The following is a 21,604-nucleotide window of genomic DNA, read 5'->3' as shown; positions in this document are numbered from 1 at the left end:
GCAAGGCTAACTTTTGTTTTAGAATCACTGAAATGCCGTTCTGTTGTAATCAACAACCATTCATTTTGTTCAGAATTTGATGTTTAGAAATATTTGTTAAAATTCAGTCTGTTTCCTTTCACAGCTGGTTTACCAACAAGAGTACCAGTGCATGATTCAGGGATTCCTACAAGAACAAAACCAGCAAAAACTACTACAACACCAAAACCAGGTAATATTTCTGACAAGACCCCTACTGAACAACCTGGCAAGACACCGACTGCTCATCCAGGAACATTATCAGGTAGTACACCAACTGCTCAGCCAGGAATTGTGTCAGTTGTCACACCAACAGCTAAACCTGGACAGGTATCTGGAGAAATACCAACTGCCCAGCCAGTGGTATTGTCAGGTGGCACACCAACACCAAAACCAGGACAAGTGTCTGATGAAACACCAACTGCCCAACCTGGAATGTTGTCAGGCCAGACCCCAACTGCCCAACCAGGAATGTTGACTGGACGCACACCAACTGCTCAACCAGGACAAATGTCAGGAGAGATGCCAACTGCTCATTCAGGAATGTCATCAGGTGGCACACCAACACCAAAACCAGGACAAGTGCCAGGAGGGAGCCCAACTGCTCAACCAGGAATGTTGTCAGGTGATACACCAACAGCTAAACCAGGACAAGTGCCAGGAGAGATTCCAACTGCTCAACCAGGAATATTGTCAGGTGGTACACCAACAGCCCATCCAGGACAACTCTCTGGAGTAACACCAACTGCTCAGCCAGGACATATTTCTGGAGAGATCCTAACTGCTCATCCAGGAATGTTGTCAGGTGGTACACCAACAGCTCAGCCAGGACATGTGCCAGGAGAGAGCCCAAGTGCTCACCCAGGAAATGTGTCAGGTGTTATGCCAACAGCTCACCCAGTAAAAGTGTCAGGACAGATGCCAACTGCTCAACCAGGAATGTTCTCAGGTGGTACACCAAGAGCTAAACCAGGACAAGTGTCAGGAGAAATTCCAACTGCTCAGCCAGGAGAGTTGTCAGGTGGTATGCCAACAGCTAAACCAGGTCAAGTGTCAGGACAGATGCCAACTGCTCAGCCAGGATGGTTCTCAGGGGGTACACCAACAGCTAAACCAGGACAAGTGCCAGGAGAAATCCCAACTGCTCAACCAGGAGAGTTGTCAGGTGGTATGCCAACAGCTCACCCAGGACAAGTGTCAGGACAGATGCCAACTGCTCAGCCAGGATGGTTCTCAGGGGGTACACCAACAGCTAAACCAGGACAAGTGCCAGGAGAAATCCCAACTGCTCAACCAGGAGAGTTGTCAGGTGGTATGCCAACAGCTCACCCAGGACAAGTGTCAGGACAGATGCCAACTGCTCAGCCAGGATGGTTCTCAGGGGGTACACCAACAGCTAAACCAGGACAAGTGCCAGGAGAAATCCCAACTGCTCAACCAGGAGAGTTGTCAGGTGGTATGCCAACAGCTCACCCAGGACAAGTGTCAGGACAGATGCCAACTGCTCAGCCAGGATGGTTCTCAGGGGGTACACCAACAGCTAAACCAGGACAAGTGCCAGGAGAAATCCCAACTGCTCAACCAGGAGAGTTGTCAGGTGGTATGCCAACAGCTCACCCAGGACAAGTGTCAGGACAGATGCCAACTGCTCAGCCGGGATGGTTCTCAGGGGGTACACCAACAGCTAAACCAGGACAAGTGCCAGGAGAAATCCCAACTGCTCAACCAGGAGAGTTGTCAGGTGGTATGCCAACAGCTCACCCAGGACAAGTGTCAGGACAGATGCCAACTGCTCAGCCAGGATGGTTCTCAGGGGGTATACCAACAGCTAAACCAGGACAAGTGCCAGGAGAAATCCCAACTGCTCAACCAGGAGAGTTGTCAGGTGGTATGCCAACAGCTCACCCAGGACAAGTGTCAGGACAGATGCCAACTGCTCAGCCAGGATGGTTCTCAGATGGTACACCAACATCTAAACCAGGACAAGTGCCAGGAGAGAGCCCAACTGCTCAACCAGGAATGTTATCAGGTGGCACACCAACAGCTCAACCAGGAAAAGTATCTGGAATAACAGCAACAGCAGCTCCTACACCTGCTTGTGAAATGCTCAGAAAGTGGTCCAACTGGGTTAACAATAATACACCTACAAGTCCTATGGACAGTGAAAAAGAAGCCATGACTTTTGTGGAAATCAAAGCATTCTGTTCAGGAAAAATCACAGCAGTTGAATGCCAGTCCATTAATGGAATACCAAGCTACAGCACAGGTGACCGGATGACATGTGATGTTTCACAGGGAGCATTTTGTAATGGGATGGATAACTACCCAGTTGGCTGTCAGGATTACATGGTGCGATATCATTGTGAAGAAGAAGTTTGTTCAGGTATGTATTTTGCTTTTAAACCAAAGTAGGAGCTGCAGTAGTTAATGTGCCAGACTTAAATATCAAAGTTTGCAGGTTTGAATTCTACTCAAAATTAGTCCAGGTAGGCTGCTTGCACAGATGTGTCTTCTCAAGGCACTTTACTAACACTACTTGGCACTATAAAGCCTTTAATATGCTGATGTGCCATGTAATGTCAGATAAACAAGCGTAATCTTTCTAAATGTAGCCATCTTCAACCCTCTACTTTAAAATGCTTCATGTATTTATCAAGACTAGTGTTTGATATACATTGTTTCTGGACTGATTATCACAGTTATTGGACAAATGAAAAAACACAAGAGCCTGAGTGAAAAGTATATATTTCTGTTTAAATTGCAACTTCTATATGTTTAACATGTAGGTGCTGATAGGAAGTAACCAGTAGTCATATTTATGAAAGAAATATAGGTTGACTTTCTTCGTATGTGGATTCGATTTTTTGATGTATTCAGGTCTTGTTCCCTTTAAATATTCTATATTCATACTAACTTGTCAGCATCAGTCTTTTAAATTCCACATCATTCTCTGATTCTATGCATAAACCTTGAGATAAGTGAATATCTGAAGTCTATTTATGAACCTTTGAATTTACTTTTTGATAACAATTTTGCATAATTCAAGGGGTGATCATAAAATTTACTCCTCATAGGTCCAACCCCAGCACCAGTTCAAGGTCAGACTGGAATCCCGACTGCTGCTCCAGGACAACTAAGTAATGCCACCCCAACAGAACATCCACTCACTGGTGAAGCTGACAGCCCCACTGCAGCACCAACTGTATGCTCTACAATCATGAAGTGGTCTAACTGGATCAATAATGATAGGCCAGACTCTGGGGATGGTGATTATGAGTCCATGAATGCCAAGGATTTGTCCATGTTCTGTGGCTCTGGGAAGATCACTAGTGTTGAATGCAAGACAACAAATAATATTCCATACTACAGCACTGGAGATGCAATGTATTGCGACATGGCAAGTGGAGTGCAGTGTAATACAGCTGACAACTTCCCAGTGGGTTGTCAGGATTATATGATCAGATATCAGTGTGAGGAGACTATATGTGAAGGTATGTACAATAACAAATATGGTGAATATATTATCACCTTGTCACTATTAGTGCAGCTTGCTTCCACTATGGTCTATTTTAGTATGGACTAATAGGTATTCCGGTCCACTTTAATGTATTTCAGCATAGTTCAATATCTGAAAATTCACATTATTGTCTATTTCACCATGGTCTAATTGGTATACCCTTCAGCTATATTCTGTTTCAGTTTGGTCTGATAGGTATACCCTTCCACTATAGACTATTTCAGCATAGTCTAATATGTATACCCTTCCACTATAGTCTATTTCAGCATGGTCCAATATGTATACCCTTCCACTATAGTCTATTTCAGCATGGTCCAATATGTATACCCTTCCACTATAGTCTATTTCAGCATGGTCTAATAGGTGTACCAGTCCACCATAATCTATTTCAGCATGGCCCATTACGTATAACATTCCACCATAATCTATGTCAGCATGGTTTAATAGGTATACCTTTCCACTATAATCTATTTCAGCATGGTCTAATTGGCATGCCCTGCCACTATAGTCTTTTTCAGTATTGTAATAGGTATTCCATTTCACTATAGTCTATTTCAGCATGGTCTAATAGGTATACCCTTATTATTTTGAGACAAAAATTACTCCAGCAGTTTAAAAATGATAAAAGAAAACCTTGTCAGTATTAGAGATCTGTTAATTTGGAAAATGAATGTCGGTTTCAGTTAGAAGTGTAGTATATAACATACAATTGTAGTCATAGAAATTCCTATATGTATCAGCCATTTTTTCAAGCCATTGTGGGTAATTCTTGGTAAGGTCTTATCGATATGACTGACATTAGATTTGTTTGCAGAGATGGCCATTGCTGTATTGAGTGAGCTAATAACAACATAAAATTTAACAAAGTACTTTTTAAGAAACCTGGGAGGCTTCATTACAAATTTGATTGTGTGTTGAAAGACTTCAGATTTCATGCTATGGCCAGGTTTTTAAGACTTACTTCTTTGTGTTAAAAAGTATTGTAGCGCTTGAAATGGCTTATTTCACAACATAACTGATTGTCAGTTTATTTTAGTTTCACATAACCTTTACACACCTGAGAGACAAAATGATTCACCCAAAATGCATAGAATAATATCTCAGAGGACATTATTTTTCATTGACAAGGGAAATAAATTTAGTGATTATAATTTTGTAGGACCCACCAAGCCAACACCATATTCCACAGTATCTCCTGTGGCAAGTCAGACAGCAACTCCAACCCAAGGTCCTAACCTGCAGCAAGGAGAGACACCTTTGAAAGGACCTCTCCCAGGATCCTATGGTAGTAGTATATCCACAGCTAAAATTCCTGCTGGAAGCAATAACATCCCAACAGCTCAACCCACTCCTGGTCAAGCTGAAACTCCCACAGCTGCACCATTGATCTGTGTTCCAAGGAGACGATGGTCAATGTGGGTTAATCGCAACTCACCAGCACCACCACCAGCTGTTGATGGTGACAAGGAATCAATGACAGCAGAGGAGTTGCTCAGGTTATGTGGATCAGGAAAGATAACAGCTGTTGAATGTGAAACTGTAAATGGAGTTTCTTCTGAAAACTCAGGTGATATGATGGAGTGTAGCATCCAGAATGGTGTGATTTGTGATGGCATGACCAACTTCCCGATTGGTTGTCAGGATTACAAGATCCGGTATGAATGCGAAGAACAAGTCTGCACAAGTATGTATAAATGTTTCTCTATGTGTTCTGAAGGGGTTTAGTTTCAGATTGTTAACCTTCATTTATTATATTCTGTAAACATGTATATATGATAAAAAAATGAAAATGCAGACATGAACTCTTATATACAGTGTAATCTATCTAAAAAGGCACCTGAGTATTCAGAATCACTTCATATTGTAACTTTAAAATCTAGTCCCTCCAAACCTACATTTGTTTGATATAAGAAATACTTATCTTTGAAAGAAAGAAAAAGAATTTAGAATTTTGTTGAAAAAAGAATCAACACTGATCACATTTCATATAACAAAATGTATTCAGAATTGATTCTTATTTGTGATGAACTGAAAAAAAAGAAAATATCATCGCATCAGAAGTCTGTGTAGAGTCCTTTGTAGGATAAGCATATTTTTATGTTTCTTCAAATGTTTCCAATTATAGGATGGAAGTAACAGTTTTATTCCCTATTTTCACCCTGCTATAGCTCCGACTCCTCAGCCAGGAATGATAACTGGAGAGATCCCAACTGCTCAGCCAGGAATATTCTCTGTTGGCACACCAACACCCAAACCAGGAATGTTATCAGGCCCGACACCAACTGCTCATCCAGAATTGTTGTCAGGAGGCACACCAGCTGCTCAGCCAGGACATGTGCCTGTAGAGATTCCAACTGCTCAGCCAGGACAAGTGTCAGGAGAGATTCCAACTGCTCAACCAGGACAAGTGCCTGTAGAGATTCCAACTGCTCAGCCAGGAATTTTGTTAGGTAGTAAACCAACAGCTAAACCAGGAGAAGTTTCTGGAAAGACACCAGTTGCTCAACCAGAACTATTGTCAGGTCAGACCCCAACTGCTCAGCCAGGTATATTGTCAGGTGGTTCACCAACAGCCCAGACAGGACAACTCTCTAGAGAGACACCAACTCTTATTCCACCAGGAATGTTATCAGGCAAGACTCCAACAGCTAAACCAGGAATGTTGCCAAGTGGTACACCAACAGCTCAACCTGGACAGCTGTCAGGTAGAACACCAACATCCAAACCAGGACAAGAGACTGGAGAGACCCCATCTGCTCTTCCTCAGCCAGGTAAGCATTGCTCCTTAAAAAGAGCTAAAGATTCATAGTTATTTCCTTGTTCTTGTTGACCCCAATACAGTGCAAACTTTAAAGTTAATCTCAAAAGGTATTTGTATAATTGTCAAACTTGAGCAAAAATAGTTAGTGCCTTGATCCTTTTTATTAAAACATGAATATATTAGATGTTTGGAATTTAAATTCATTTGTGTTGACTGCATCAAACTACCTTTAAATTTGTGTGTATTGGCATCAGTATATGCCTTGCAGATGATATAGGTAACATTCTTTGTGTGTTACATGAAAATAGTTACTCCATGTATAATCACATGTTTTTTGTTACAGATGTACACTTTTGAAAACTTCAAGTTCTTTTTATTTTTACGTCACCATTTATTTTGCTAAAATGAGATGGAAAAATTCTTTAAATAGACAAATAGCTTCAAAAAAGTCTCACACAATATCTATATATATTTAATTATTTAAAGCATGACTGAGAAAGCCAGTTAAATGTACCCCAAACAACATCATCTCTGATGGTCTTTGTGTACCGAGTGTACTAAAATACAATTGCTAGGGAACATAGCCTTGAAGGTGATGGTGAAATGACTTACTTTGACAATTATGTTGCATAAAAGACCTACAGTTCTGAGGAATCCAATAAGATTTTGTAATGTCATCATGACCATGGTGCTAATACCAAGTAGCCAGGATAGGACATACAAGTTGGCATTCAGCATTATGGTGAGGGTTCTAGAACAAAGTGTAGCATAAGTAATGTGTGAATAGAGTGTTCTGAGGCAAAATATAGTATAAGTAGTGTACACATTTAGAGGTCTAGAACAAAGTGTAGCATACATAGTGTATTAATTGTGAGTTCTGGCAAGAAATGTGTCGTAAGTAGTTAATAAACTGAGAATATTAGAAGTTTATCAAACATAGTGTATAAACTGAGAATTTTAGAAGAAAGTTTAACATGTGTAGTGTATAAACTGAAAATTTTAGAAGAAAGTTTAGCATACTTAGTGTATAAACTGAGAATTCTAGAAGAAAGTTTAGCATACATAGTGTATAAACTGAGAATTCTAGAAAAAAGTTTAGCATACATAGTGTATAAACTGAGAATTTTAGAAGAAAGTTTGAAATACATAGTGTATAAACTGAGAATTCTCGAAGAAAGTTTAGCATACATAGTGTATAAACTGAGAATTCTAAAAGAAAGTTTAGCATACAATGTGTATAAGCTGAGAATTCTAGAAAAAAGTTTCACATACATTGTGTATAAACTGAGAATTTTAGAAGAAAGTTTAACATACATAATGTATAAACTGAATGTTCTAGAAGAAAGTTTAGCATACATAGTGTAAAAGCTGAGAATTCTAGAAGAAAGTTTAGCATACATAATGTAAAAGCTGAGAATTCTAGAAGAAAGTTTAGCATACATAGTGTAAAAGCTGAGAATTCTAGAAGAAAGTTTAGCATACATAGTGTAAAAACTGAAAGTTCTAGAAGAAGTATAACTTCAATGTTTTGGAGCAAAGTGTAACATAAGTACCAATAGTACATTAATTGGGAATTCAAACAAAGTGTAACACTAATACATAAATTGAGTTCTGGATCAAACTAAAGTATAAGTATGTGTATAAATTGATTTTTCTGGAACATAATTGGTGTATAACTGAGATATCTGAAACAAAATGTAGCATAAGCAGTGTTTAAATTGAGAGTTCTCAAGCAAATTGTAGACTATGTAGTGCATGAATTAAGAGCTTAATAGCAAAAAGGTACATGATGTTTGACTTATCAAAGTTTACCTGTTTGTATTAATATATAATAACTACCGGCATGTTTGTAATATGCATCACATACAAGAAAAATATTGCATGTTCAATTCAAGTTTTGTTTTAAAACAATTATTTCATGCGAAACTTTTATTTTTGTATAAAGTGTTTGACATGTTATTTTTAGCTAATTAGGAGTGGAATCTAGGAGTAGGCATATAATCAGCTATTTCTCAACTTCTTAACATTTAACCAGTAATATGTAACTATTAGTGATTACACCACATGCATACAGACATGCAACTTTTTTTCAAGGAATCAGTTTGCTTTTTTTCCCTCACAGGTCAGTCAGTCCCAACTGCAGCATCACTTGCCACTTGCACACAGAGTTTCTGGAGCTCATGGATCAACAGAGATAATCCAAACCTCAGTGATGGTGACTATGAGTCATTCACTGCTAAAGAGCTGTCTGATTTCTGCCTGAATGGAAAAGTGACTCGTATTGAGTGTGTTACTGATGCTGGTATTGCACACTACAGCTCAGGAGAGCAGGTTTCATGCACAGTTCAGGACGGCCTAAAATGCAGTAATGACGACAATGCCCCGGTGACTTGCTCAGATTATAGAGTGCGTTACTTCTGTGAATGCTCATGTATGTATTATACACCAAGTTTTTAAACTTGAAACAGTAGTGCATCACTGTACATTTTTATGAATCAAGTCAGAACATTGTTGATGCGTAGCATTCATAATTTGCACAATATGGCAGTTATAATCATCAATTCACAAGATTTATGTCACAAATATGTTGTACTTGGCTAATTTCAAGCCAATATATTTGACTGAAATACCATGACCAGTAATCTATAAAGAGCACTTGTCTTGATATCATAAAGCTTTTGGGCATTAGGTTCAGCCAGAGATTTTGTTTTGGTTCGGTCATAAACTGCTTTACTTTGGAAGGTGATTTCTGATTGATAATTGTGGAAAAATCAATCTACAACTGAAACAGCATTTTGATCTCCCCACCTAATTTTGATGCAGATGTTTCTTTCTACTGCTAATGAATGATACTTTACTTATATTTTCAAAGAGTATAGGATTTAGCCTCATTTGATGTAAAGAAGAATTAGCCTAGATGCTGACATTCCAAAATCCAACTATTTCAGTTTTCTTGACTTAATAATGATATTATTTTTGTTTCTGTGGGTTTTTTTATTTTGGATTCTGGCTTCCAATTCCACATGTCCTAGAAAGTGTGTCGTCCTGCTCCTGCTTCAAAACCAACTTCTTGTCTAGCCATTAACTTTTATGCTTTTTGTGATTTAAATGTGCCAGATTAGGTTAACAGGTTCTGCATATATATTCCTGGAAATAGTCCATATTTCGTAGTCCTAGATTATGTCCTTTTAATTTTCTAAACTGCTTATGTGTGTAATATCCCAATATTGTTTGTGGGAGAAGCAGATGTCAGTTTTTCTTTCCAGTCTTGTTTATCACAAAGGATTAAGAAAGATATAATCAGTAATGAGGATGGATTTACATAACACATATTCCTGAGTTATTGATCGTTTGTACAAAACCAGAAATCTGCAATTTTATCAGTAAAGAGAAACTTGAATGCAGAATAAATGTAAATTAAATGATATCACTTTGCAGAGAATGGAGACCTCAAATGCAAAAAAATGAATAATAAAAAGTAAAAATGTTCGGAGTGAAATGTAAATGCATTTCATGAATGGATTTAAAGAGCAATTATTTTCAGGCTGCTGCTAAGTTATCATTGTCAAACGTCCTGCTTATTATAAAGTGCGATCAGATTCTTTACAATTGTTCACTCATAAAGATAATGACATTTTTCGTGTTCAGGCACCTATAACCACCACCATTTGTGTGATGACATCATCACAAATGGTTGTATCCATATATGGGTAATCTTTACCTGAATGAAATAAAATAAGAAATAGCATTTAACCACAATTACTATACAACTGTATTTATGTGTTTACTGCAGGTATTTATGTATTTTTCATTTATCACACAAACATCATTATGTCTTTTTGATATGCTATTAAAGTACACTTTCAGTAAGACAACCTATAAAGGTGATAATCCTCTCCCTTTAGCACTCTCTGAAATGGAAACTCAACTTGGTAAATCATTTACATTTAGTTTCAAATATTGAAAGCCAAACGAAATGATATGAAAATTTTTAATGCATTATTATTAACTAAGGAAGAAGATGCTTGCTTTACAAATTTAACAATAACAGTCAGTTGAAAGAAAATGACAATGTCAGTGAAACACATGCAAGACCTTGGGAAATCATAGTCATTTACAACAGGTCATAAATTGGCCACACATTTGTGAGGGAATATAAAGTGATTTTTATGTCATACTGAAGGAGTCAACTGTCCAACATTCACTTTTCTTTGCAAATTTGATGAATGATTCAATGATCTTCAATCTGTGCAAATTTTATGAAATTTTAAATGCACATTCAGCAATCATTTTATGTACAACTTCTGACAGGGTACATTTTCCCTTAATTTTTACATCAATTTTTCAAAACGTTACAACACAACCAATCATTTTAAACTCTGTTCACAAAGACTTAACCTGCTTCATTTACTACAGCCACGCCAATACCTGGTCATACTACAACAGTACAACCCAAACCAGTTGAACCACTGAATCCGACCATCCATATCCAGTGTGCCTGGTCTCCATGGCTTAACAGTGATAAACCAAAGATCGACCAAACTGATGCTGGTGATCTAGAGACCATCCAGTCCTTGAAGACCAAATATGGCCTTTGCAAATCAATTTCTGACATCAAATGCCGTGTTGCAAATAGCAACACGCCTTCTTCAGCTTCTGGACAGAGTGGAGTAACTTGTGATATTGTTAATGGATTGCGATGCTACAATAAGGAACAAGTCGGGCAGATTTGTTATGATTATGAGGTCAGCTTGTTATGCTGGAGTCCAGAATGCACCACTACTCCAACTCCTGGGCCCACACCATACCCAGGGGCCACTCCATCTCCGGTAACCATGATTACAGGTACAAATACTGCCTATGTGTTTCTTTATTCTTTCTTTTTATCTTGCCAGAATTCTGTGGCCACCACAATTGCTAGTGTACAAATACTGCCCAACTTATTTTCTCTTTCTGTTTTACATTTTACCTTCTTGTACTCCATGTTTACATTTATTTGGAAGGGTCTGTCATCTAAGTGTTTTTATGCAATATGGTTTTTTTTCTTCATTTTTCGAACTTTCCGTAAGTTGACACCATATAGCAAATATTGTTGGGGTGCCCTCAAATGATTCTAAATAGACACATACATACATACATACATACATACATACATACATACATGCATGCATGCACATACACACACACACACACACACACACACACACACACACATACATACATGCATACATACATCTTCTTTTGCCTTTATATGCAGACAAATTGATTCAGTTATCACAATTCAGGTAATCACATCATAAATGTTATCAACAGCGCCAATACATTGTGTTTAAATTTTTTCATAAAATGTTTGAAAATCTTATAACCAATTTTGTAATCAGGCAGCTCATACGTTTTCATGATAAACATGAAAGAGGCAAATGTTCTGCAGAGCACAATGTTCTGTGGGGTGGTAGGCAAGATTATTATTTTTTTTTACTCTAAATGTTTCAAAATGTAACTTTCATATCACTAAGTGGATCGTTCTAGAGCCATTATATGCTTGCTCAGCAAGAAATTAATGTTTTAGAAGAAACTCTAACAACCAGCTGTTCAAATTTTGATTCTGCAGAAATTAAACTTATTTGACATATAATTCTTATACCCATATTGTATTGGTCTAAAGGAAACATTCTGTCACATATGTACAACATCTACAATGACATATAATTCTTATACCCATATTGTATTGGTCTAAAGGAAACATTCTATCACATCTTTACAACATCTACAATGACATATAATTCTTATACCCATATTGTATTGGTCTAAAGGGAACATTCTGTCACATATGTACAGCATCTACAATGACATAATTCTTATACCCATATTGTATTGGTCTAAAGGAAACATTCTATCACATCTGTACAACATCTACAATGACATATAATTCTTATACCCATATTGTATTGGTCTAAAGGAAACATTCTATCACATCTGTACAACATCTACAATGACATAATTCTTATAACCATATTGTATTGGTTTAAAGGAAACATTCTATCGCATCTGTACAACATCTACAATGACATAATTCTTATACCCATATTGTATTGGTCTAAAGGAAACATTCTGTTACATATGTACAACATCTACAATGACATAATTCTTATACCCATATTGTATTGGTCTAAAGGAAACATTCTATCACATCTTTACAACATCTACAATGACATCTTAGCATTGTTTGCTTACTTTGTTTGCAATTTCAGAAACAAAATATACTGATAAAAATATACAGGTTATATATTTGTCGCAGGGCTAATAGATTTGAGTGGCAAATTTTTCTGAATTTCCATTTCATTTCTAGCTGTTTGTCCACCTGGGGAAACTTGGAATGCCTGTGCTTACATCTGTGATGAAATGTGTGATGGCTTTGCCCAGAGGACAGGCATGTGTGAGAGAGATAATAAATGTGTTCCCACATGCAAGCCCGAAGGCATGTCTGCCTGCTCTCCAGGGCTGCTTCTGAAGGACAAGAGAACCTGTGTCAAGGAATCCATGTGCCCATGCCTTAAACAGGATGGAACCATTGCACAGGTGAGTCCCTATTTTATGCCTCCACTGATTTTAGCTCTGTCGTCTTGATTTGGTCCTTCCCGTGCACATGTACCTCTGTGCATTATGTGCAGCTTGTCAAATGAAACTCTTTTGTCCTTTGACTTGTGACTATTTGCATTTGGGAAGTCTTCATTTTTATGTTTTTATTTGTCAAAACAAATTAGTTTTCATAAGCAGAAAACTTCTATAAAAGGACAGTCTTTTCATGAGACAGGATATAAAGGAAAATATTAAATTATCTTCCAGTAAAGAATTTTAAAAATAATGGTATTTAACGTTAGTTAAATTTGTTGGTCATGAAAATAATGTTATGAAGGGTAATATCTCTTAGTAATATCATGAGGTAATATTGATGCCATGCTTTTACAGCCCTACGAGACTTGGACCAATCCAATCGACCAGTGTTCACATTGCCTCTGTGCTAACAACACCATCCAATGCACAAAAGATGATAGCTGTGTACCAACACCAAGAACAACACTTGCACCAGAAATGTTAAGTGGAAAGACACCAACACCTGCACCATACAGTATGTATATTGAACTCTTTATGCACGCTTAAGAATATCTTGATTACATAGCCACTGTAATCCATATGAATATATGTTACCTCTCATCAAAGTGATTTACCTTATGATCTTTTCAATCACACTATACAATGTTTTAATTTTAATGACACATTTATGTTTTTATCAGAGTAGAAAAACTTGTATAACTTGTAAAAATTCATCACTTATTTTTATCCGTCTTTTAATGTATATGCTGTATAAATTGCTCCTTAAGACAGAATGCTCCTTAAATTTAATGCAGAATGCTCCTTAAATTTAATGCAGAATGCTCCTTAAATTTAATGCAGAATGCTCCTTAAATTTAACACAGAATACTCCTTAAATTTAACACAGAATTTAACACAGAATGTTCCTTAAATTTAACACAGAATGCTCCTTAAATTTAACACAGAATGCACCATAAATTTAATACAGAATACTCCTTCAATTTAACACAAAATTTAACACAGAATGTTCTTTAAATTTAACACAGAATGCTACTTAGTTTGAAACATCAGAACATTGTGTGATCTTTCTTGCATCATCACACCTACAGCAGTGTCATAGGTTCCCAGAGTATTTGGTATAAATGGTAACAACAAGATGAGGACACTTAGTACTCAGTGCCAGCTTTTGTCCTCTTGATTTGGTATTAGCTCTTAAATCCATGCCATGCAAAACTTTACAGGTTTCCCCCAGTCTGAAATCTTGAAATTTCCAACATGATAGATTGTTAAAATAGCATGCACCATCAAAGGACTCATTGCTTATATTGGCCAACAATTTCTTAGAAATTCCAATCTGAAAACTTTTTGATTTGTTATTTATTAATTTATTTTCACATTAACAGTTAAATAAACTGAACAGTTGAACTTTGTTAACTGTACCAGCCTAATTGTGAATGTTCAAATCCTGTGCAGCTTCAGGAATTTCACAAAGGTAATAGACTCCATGCCTTGCCTTCTTAAATGCTTGTTGTGCTAGAAAGAGGTGCAACAACTTCACTATAGAGTATTTTCATGGCACAGTGAAATCTTTCAACACATTTATTCCCATGGACTAAATGAAATTGATTTTTAATTTATGTTGATTGTCTGTTTTATGAATGGACAGGTGTCAGGGAAATATGTCATATGTTCGATTAAACAGCAACTCCCAGTGTGCATTAAAATACTGTACTCACCTGTTTTCAAGTTGGCTCTAACTGCAAACTTCATAGACACCACATTTGTCATCTAACAAACAACATAGACATTGATCTGTCAGTTCATTATGGAACAACAGCTCTGGTTCTTTATCATTTACAGCTGAACTTTCTTGTATCCGTAGGCATTCCTATATTTTATTTAATATACACTGCAAGGCAGTAGGTTGTTAAGGACCCTATTGTTGACAAATGCTCTGATTAAGGCTGTAAAAATCAGTTTTGAAATGTCCTCTGATGAAAGCTTTCATTGTTTAGCCACATCAATGATTAATCTTAACTTTTATGGGGTTCTCTTTGGAGGATTACAGACATATTTCATAAACAAAATTTTTTCTTAATGTTTTTTTTCTTCAATATTTTGGGGTTTCAGTTAACTTACAGTTTAGGGAAGTTTAAGACTGGAAAAGTTTAGGACCAGAACAAAGCTAAGCTTCAAGGCTATTTCATTTTAACGAAGTTTTGGCCTTAGAAGGTTTCTGTTACATTACTCTCTTAAGAATCGTGTTATATCAGCAACATAAAAATAAGAGCCACTGGGAAATTTTGTCATGCTTTCTAATGTCCTGGGTCTTTGTTGCTAATGGTGGGTATTCCAGTCAATCAGTAAAGTAGTTGCCCATTAAGCATTAAGGCATCTTTATTAAGTCAGTAAAATGTTACTATATTATTAAAATAAAATGATTCAGATTTAAAATCTAGATCATCAAATGGGTTCATTTATCAATACTTTAAAAGCTTATAAAACCACTACCGGTACATTAATATCCTTTCTTTGTTTTCTGCAGTGTCACCAATTGTTCATCCAGACTGTCAGTGGACCGCCTGGATCAACACTGACAGACCCGACACTGGAAATGGAGATCTGGAAACAATATCCAAAATACGTACTCTCCATATGTTCTGTGACAGCCCACTCGTGATTGAGTGCCGAGATGCTAAGACTAAGAACGATGTCAAAGCAAGTAAACAGACAGTCACATGTGATCTTACAAGTGGCCTTAAATGCCTGAACTGGGACAATGGTGGACAATGTGATGATTATGAAGTGCGATTCTTCTGCCCATGTGCATGTATGTCCATTCATAGTCTTAGAACTGTCTGGTTTAATCACCAATTTTGATTTTATTTTTGCATCATTCCATCCACATAAAATACCATTTGTTACTGGAATCAGATTGTTCAATGTTGTTCATATGTTTGATTAACTCAGAGGCCATTTTTGTCCTACTTTTAGATTTTATTTCCATTTAGTCGATTATGCCAACCACATAAAATATTTTACTGCACTATTTTCATTTATAATACAGAGGAATTTTCATTTGAAACATCACAAACTAATTCAAAACATTTTTCCTAGTGATGGAACCATAAACCAGAAATATATCTGTATCTTTCATACAGCTCAAACGTTTTTTGCTGTATCATGGAATAGGTTTCAGATGTTCATTGAAAGATTTCTGCCTTGATTCAGTTTTTGATACATGGTGCCCCTGTGGTAGCAAGAAATTAAAGATTACTTCAAGCTCCTTTCCCCATCTTCATCATTCCCTTGGTTGAAGATTGATTATATGAATGCATGGATTACAGGAACACATGTTATCTTATTAATAGTTCCATGATGTCTATCAAGTTCACTAAATCCCTACTTTTCCAATTAACTATGACCAATTTAAGTGCCACAAGCTTTTGCTTGGCATGACTAATTGCATGGTATTACATAATGTATATTAACTCAAAGAAGTATAATTGTCCCAAAAGGTAAAATAGCATTTAGAGTTGATATATAAACTTTGAGCATGTATACCTTCAAAGGTATTATTTAGACTTAGTTCCATTTTTGCTTAGTTTGTAAAAGAGCAATGAATCTTTAATATTTTATGATGTTTCTGCAATTAGTAAAGATTTTCCTCTGCAGATGATGAGGGGAAGAGGCTAAGGGGAAATTATAGTACTGTTAAATTTAAACTTTATTTATCATACAAAAATATGAACAAAGAGCGCTCAGAGAATGATAAAGATGTGTCCCTTTTGGACTGGTGTTTTTTTATATAGAGCTCAAGTATAAGAGTAAATTTAAGAAAATGGGATTCATAAATGTTGTTTATATCAGTCAACCTTTTTCAATCTAAATGCATCTTCAAAGGATGGTTCCCTGTAGTTGTCTTTTTATGTAAATTTGGTACATTAAAGAAGTGTCTGAGATGGAAGAGGTCATTGCAAGCAGAAATTAATGTTGATGTAGATCTATTAACTCTATAATCTTCTTTGAAGATAGGAAGGAAATGGCACTAAATTAACATCAGTTCTAAATAATGCTATTTCAGCAACAACTATTGCTCCTGCTTTTGTGAGTGGTCAGACCCCGTCGCCTGTTCCAAGCCAAATCAGTGGACAGTTACCAACTGCTGCTCCAGGCCAGCTCAGTGGAGCAACACCAACCCCTGCCCTTGGTCAAGTCAGTGGACAAGCACCAACTGCTTCTCCAGAACCACAATTTGGATCCACACCAAATCATGTCCCTGGGCAAATCAGTGGACAATCACCAACTCCTGCTCCAAGCCAGCTGAGTGGAGAAACACCAACCCCTGCTCCGGGTTTAATCAATGGTCAGACACCAACTGCTGTTCCAGGAGAAGAAGGTGGATTTACACCAACTCCTGCCCCTGGCCAAATCAGTGGCCAGTCACCTTCTCCTGCCTTAAGCCAACTAATTGGAGAAACGCCAACTTCTGCCCCAGGACAAATTTTTGGTAAGACACCAACTGCTGTTCCAGGACAAAAAACTACACCACCTCCATTTCCAACACATGGTGATATTAGATATCCAAATGGAGAAACACCAACTCCTGCTCCAAGCCAGCTGAGTGGTGCAGCTCCCACTCTAGCCCCAGGTCAAGTCAGTGGCCATTCACCAACTGCTGTTCCAGGTCAAGAAGGTGGATCTACACCAACTCCTGCCCCTGGCCAAATCATTGACCAGTCACCTTCTCCTGCCTTAAGCCAACTAATTGGAAAAACACCAACTTCTGCCCCAGGACAAATCTTTGGTAAGACACCAACTGCTACTCCAGGACAAGAAACTACACCACCTCCATCTCTTAAACTTACTGCAACTGAATTTTCATTTGAAAAAACACCAACTCCTGCTCCTAGTCAAAACAGAGGCCAGTCACCGACTCCTGCTCCAAGCCAGCTGAGTGGTGCAGCTCCCACTCTAGCCCCAGGTCAAGTCAGTGGCCATTCACCAACTGCTGTTCCAGGTCAAGAAGGTGGATCTACACCAACTCCTGCCCCTGGCCAAATCATTGGCCAGTCACCTTCTCCTGCCTTAAACCAACTAATTGGAAAAACACCAACTTCTGCCCCAGGACAAATCTTTGGTAAGACACCAACTGCTACTCCAGGACAAGAAACTACACCACCTCCATCTCTTAAACTTACTGCAACTGAATTTTCATTTGAAAAAACACCAACTCCTGCTCCTAGTCAAAACAGAGGCCAGTCACCGACTCCTGCTTCAAGCCAGCTGAGTGGTGCAACTCCCACTCTAGTCCCAGGTCAAGTCAGTGGCCATTCACCAACTGCTGTTCCAGGACAAGAAGGTGGATCTACACCAACTCCTGCCCCTGGTCCAATCAGTGGCCAGTCACCAACTGCTGCTCCAGACCAGCAGAGTGGAGCAACACCAACTCCTGCTCCAGGTTTAATCAGTAGTCAGACACCAACTGCTGCTCCAGGACAACAAGGTGGATCTACACCAACTCCTGCCCCTGGTCCAATCAGTGACCAGTCACCAACTGCTGCTCCAGGCCAGCAGAGTGGAGGAACACCAAGCCCTGCTCCAGGTTTGATCAGTGGTCAGGCACCAACTGCTGCTCCAGGACAACAAGGTGGATCTACACCAACTCCTTCCCCTGGTCCAATCAGTGGCCAGTCGCCAACTGCTGCTCCAGGCCAGCAGAGTGGAGGAACACCATCTGCTGCTCCAGGTTTGATCAGTGGTCAGGCACCAACTGCTGCTCCAGGACCACAAGTTGGATCTAAACCAACTCCTGCCCCTGGTCAAATTAGTGGCCACTCACCAACTGCTGCTCCAGGCCAGCAGAATGAAGCAACACTAACCCCTGCTCCAGGTTTGATCAGTGGTCAGGCACCAACTGCTGCTCCAGGACAACAAGGTGGATCTACACCAACTCCTGCCCCTGGTCCAATCAGTGGCCAGTCGCCAACTGCTGCTCCAGGCCAGCAGAGTGGAGGAACACCATCTGCTGCTCCAGGTTTGATCAGTGGTCAGGCACCAACTGCTGCTCCAGGACCACAAGTTGGATCTAAACCAACTCCTGCCCCTGGTCAAATTAGTGGCCACTCACCAACTGCTGCTCCAGGCCAGCAGAATGAAGCAACACTAACCCCTGCTCCAGGTTTAATCAGTGGTCAGACACCAACTCCTGCCCCTGGTCCAATCAGTGGCCAGTCACCAACTGCTGCTCCAGGCCAGCAGAGTGGAGGAACACCAACCCCTGCTCCAGGTTTGATCAGTAGTCAGGCACCAACTGCTGCTCCAGGACAACAAGGTGGATCTAATCCAACTCCTGCCCCAGGTCCAATCAGTGGCCAGTCACCAACTGCTGCTCCAGGACAGCAAAGTGGAGGAACACCAACCCCTGCTCCAGGTTTGATCAGTGGTCAGGCACCAACTGCTGCTCCAGGACCACAAGGTGGATATAAAACAACTCCTGCCCCTGGTCAAATTAGTGGCCACTCACCAACTGCTGCTCCAGTCCAGCAGAGTGAAGCAATACCAACCCTTGCTCCAAGTTTAATCAGTGGTCGGACAACAACTGCTGCTCCAGGACAACAAGGTGGATCTACACCAACTCCTGCCCCTGGTCCAATCAGTGGCCAGTCACCAACTGCTGCTCCAGGCCAGCAGAGTGGAGGAACACCAAACCCTGCTCCAGGTTTGATCAGTGGTCAGGCACCAACTGCTGTTCCAGGACAACAAGGTGGATCTACACCAACTCCTGCCCCTGGTCCAATCAGTGGCCAGTCACCAACTGCAGCTCCAGGCCAGCAGAGTGGAGGAACACCAAGCCCTGCTCCAGGTTTGATCAGTGGTCAGGCACCAACTGCTGCTCCAGGACAACAAGGTGGATCTAAACCAACTCCTGCCCCAGGTCCAATTAGTGGCCACTCACCAACTGCTGCTCCAGGCCAGCAGAGTGAAGCAACACCAACCCCTGCTCCAGGTTTAATCAGTGGTCAGACACCAACTCCTGCCCCTGGTCCAATCAGTGGCCAGTCACCAACTGCTGCTCCAGGCCAGCAGAGTGGAGGAACACCAAGCCCTGCTCCAGGTTTGATCAGTGGTCAGGCACCAACTGCTGCTCCAGGACAACAAGGTGGATCTACACCAACTCCTGCCCCTGGTCCAATCAGTGGCCAGTCACCAACTGCAGCTCCAGGCCAGCAGAGTGGAGGAACACCAAGCCCTGCTCCAGGTTTGATCAGTAGTCAGGCACCAACTGCTGCTCCAGGACAACAAAGTGGATCTAAGCCAACTCCTGCCCCAGGTCCAATTAGTGACCACTCACCAACTGCTGCTCCAGGCCAGCAGAGTGAAGCAACACCAACCCCTGCTCCAGGTTTAATCAGTGGTCAGACACCAACTCCTGCCCCTGGTCCAATCAGTGGCCAGTCACCAACTGCTGCTCCAGGCCAGCAGAGTGGAGGAACACCAAGCCTTGCTCCAGGTTTGATCAGTGGTCAGGCACCAACTGCTGCTCCAGGACAACAAGGTGGATCTAAACCAACTCCTGCCCCTGGTCCAATCAGTGGCCAGTCACCAACTGCTGCTCCAGGCCAGCAGAGTGGAGGAACACCAAGCCCTGCTCCAGGTTTGATCAGTAGTCAGGCACCAACTGCTGCTCCAGGACAACAAGGTGGATCTAAACCAACTCCAGCCCCAAGTCAAGTCAGTGACCATTCACCAACTGCTGCACCAGTTCCAGGGCCAACAATCTGTGGATGGACTCCATGGCTAAATGGCCATAAACCAGATGAATTTTCTGGCGAAAGTGAGACGTTTACAGACCTTCATACCATCCACAGCTTCTGTAATGATATGGACATCCAGAGCATTGAGTGTAGAGAAGCAGGCACATATAAACCAATTTCTGAAACAGGCCAGAAGAACATTGTGTGTGACATTGCCACTGGAGGTCTCATGTGCTTCAACTTTGACCAACCAAATGGAAAATGCTTGGATTATGAGATCCGTGTCTTTTGTGAGCCTAAAGGTGTAGACTGTACCAGTCGAGCTCCAGGTCAAGTCACCACCAATTCACCGAACCCTGCTCCATATGCTAATGCTCACACACCAACAAAAGCACCAAGTTTCCTGTTTGGAGCTACCCCAACAATGTCACCATCTTATGCTGGAAATGGAGAAATACCTACTGCCACGACCGAAGTTCCAATACCCATTACTACCTGTGCCGATCAGTGGTCTGACTGGATCAATAAAGACAGTCCTGAAACAGGAGACGGTGACAAAGAACCATCAGCATTGGAGTATCAGAATCTAACAGGATTCTGTGCCATGGGAAAGGTCACATCCATTGAATGCCAGACTAAAGAGGGTATTTCTTCCAAGTCCTATGGTGATGTAATGCAGTGTACTCTTGATACAGGAGCAGATTGCAGTAATGATGTCAACTTCCCAATGAAGTGCCAGGACTACAAAATTAGATACTTCTGTGCAGCTAATTGTGGTAAGTTCACAGTCTTTTCTGACAATTTTATAATAATCAGTTCTTTTTGTCCAACATATTCTCTATCATCAAACTGATTTTCTCACCACATATATTCTTATTTCAATCTTATGTCATGAAGATCGCTTTGAACTTAGAATGAAAGAACCAGTTTACTCTACAAAGTTATTTTCTACCTGTT

General features: G+C 39.9%; 1 protein-coding gene across 1 annotated transcript in view; it reads left to right on the top strand.

Annotated features, from left to right (window-relative positions):
- The window catches only part of LOC149779311 (uncharacterized), a 114,801-nt gene that overhangs the window by 60,901 nt on the left and 32,296 nt on the right, over positions 1-21,604 (top strand). Inside the window, exons 40-49 of the mRNA XM_089939930.1 lie at positions 125-2,401; positions 3,093-3,509; positions 4,695-5,219; positions 5,704-6,306; positions 8,419-8,727; positions 10,713-11,141; positions 12,646-12,875; positions 13,266-13,425; positions 15,436-15,720; positions 16,975-21,423. Coding sequence (XP_089796056.1) covers positions 125-2,401; positions 3,093-3,509; positions 4,695-5,219; positions 5,704-6,306; positions 8,419-8,727; positions 10,713-11,141; positions 12,646-12,875; positions 13,266-13,425; positions 15,436-15,720; positions 16,975-21,423 — 9,684 coding nt within the window. The remainder of the gene's footprint in view (positions 1-124; positions 2,402-3,092; positions 3,510-4,694; positions 5,220-5,703; positions 6,307-8,418; positions 8,728-10,712; positions 11,142-12,645; positions 12,876-13,265; positions 13,426-15,435; positions 15,721-16,974; positions 21,424-21,604) is intronic.

This window comes from Sinohyriopsis cumingii, chromosome 17 (assembly GCF_028554795.1).
Source record: "Sinohyriopsis cumingii isolate HCF-2022 chromosome 17, ASM2855479v2, whole genome shotgun sequence".
NCBI classification, from domain to species: Eukaryota; Metazoa; Mollusca; class Bivalvia; order Unionida; family Unionidae; genus Sinohyriopsis; species Sinohyriopsis cumingii.
The sequence above is the reverse complement of the archived record's forward strand: the minus strand, read 5'-3'. Positions and strand labels throughout refer to the sequence as shown.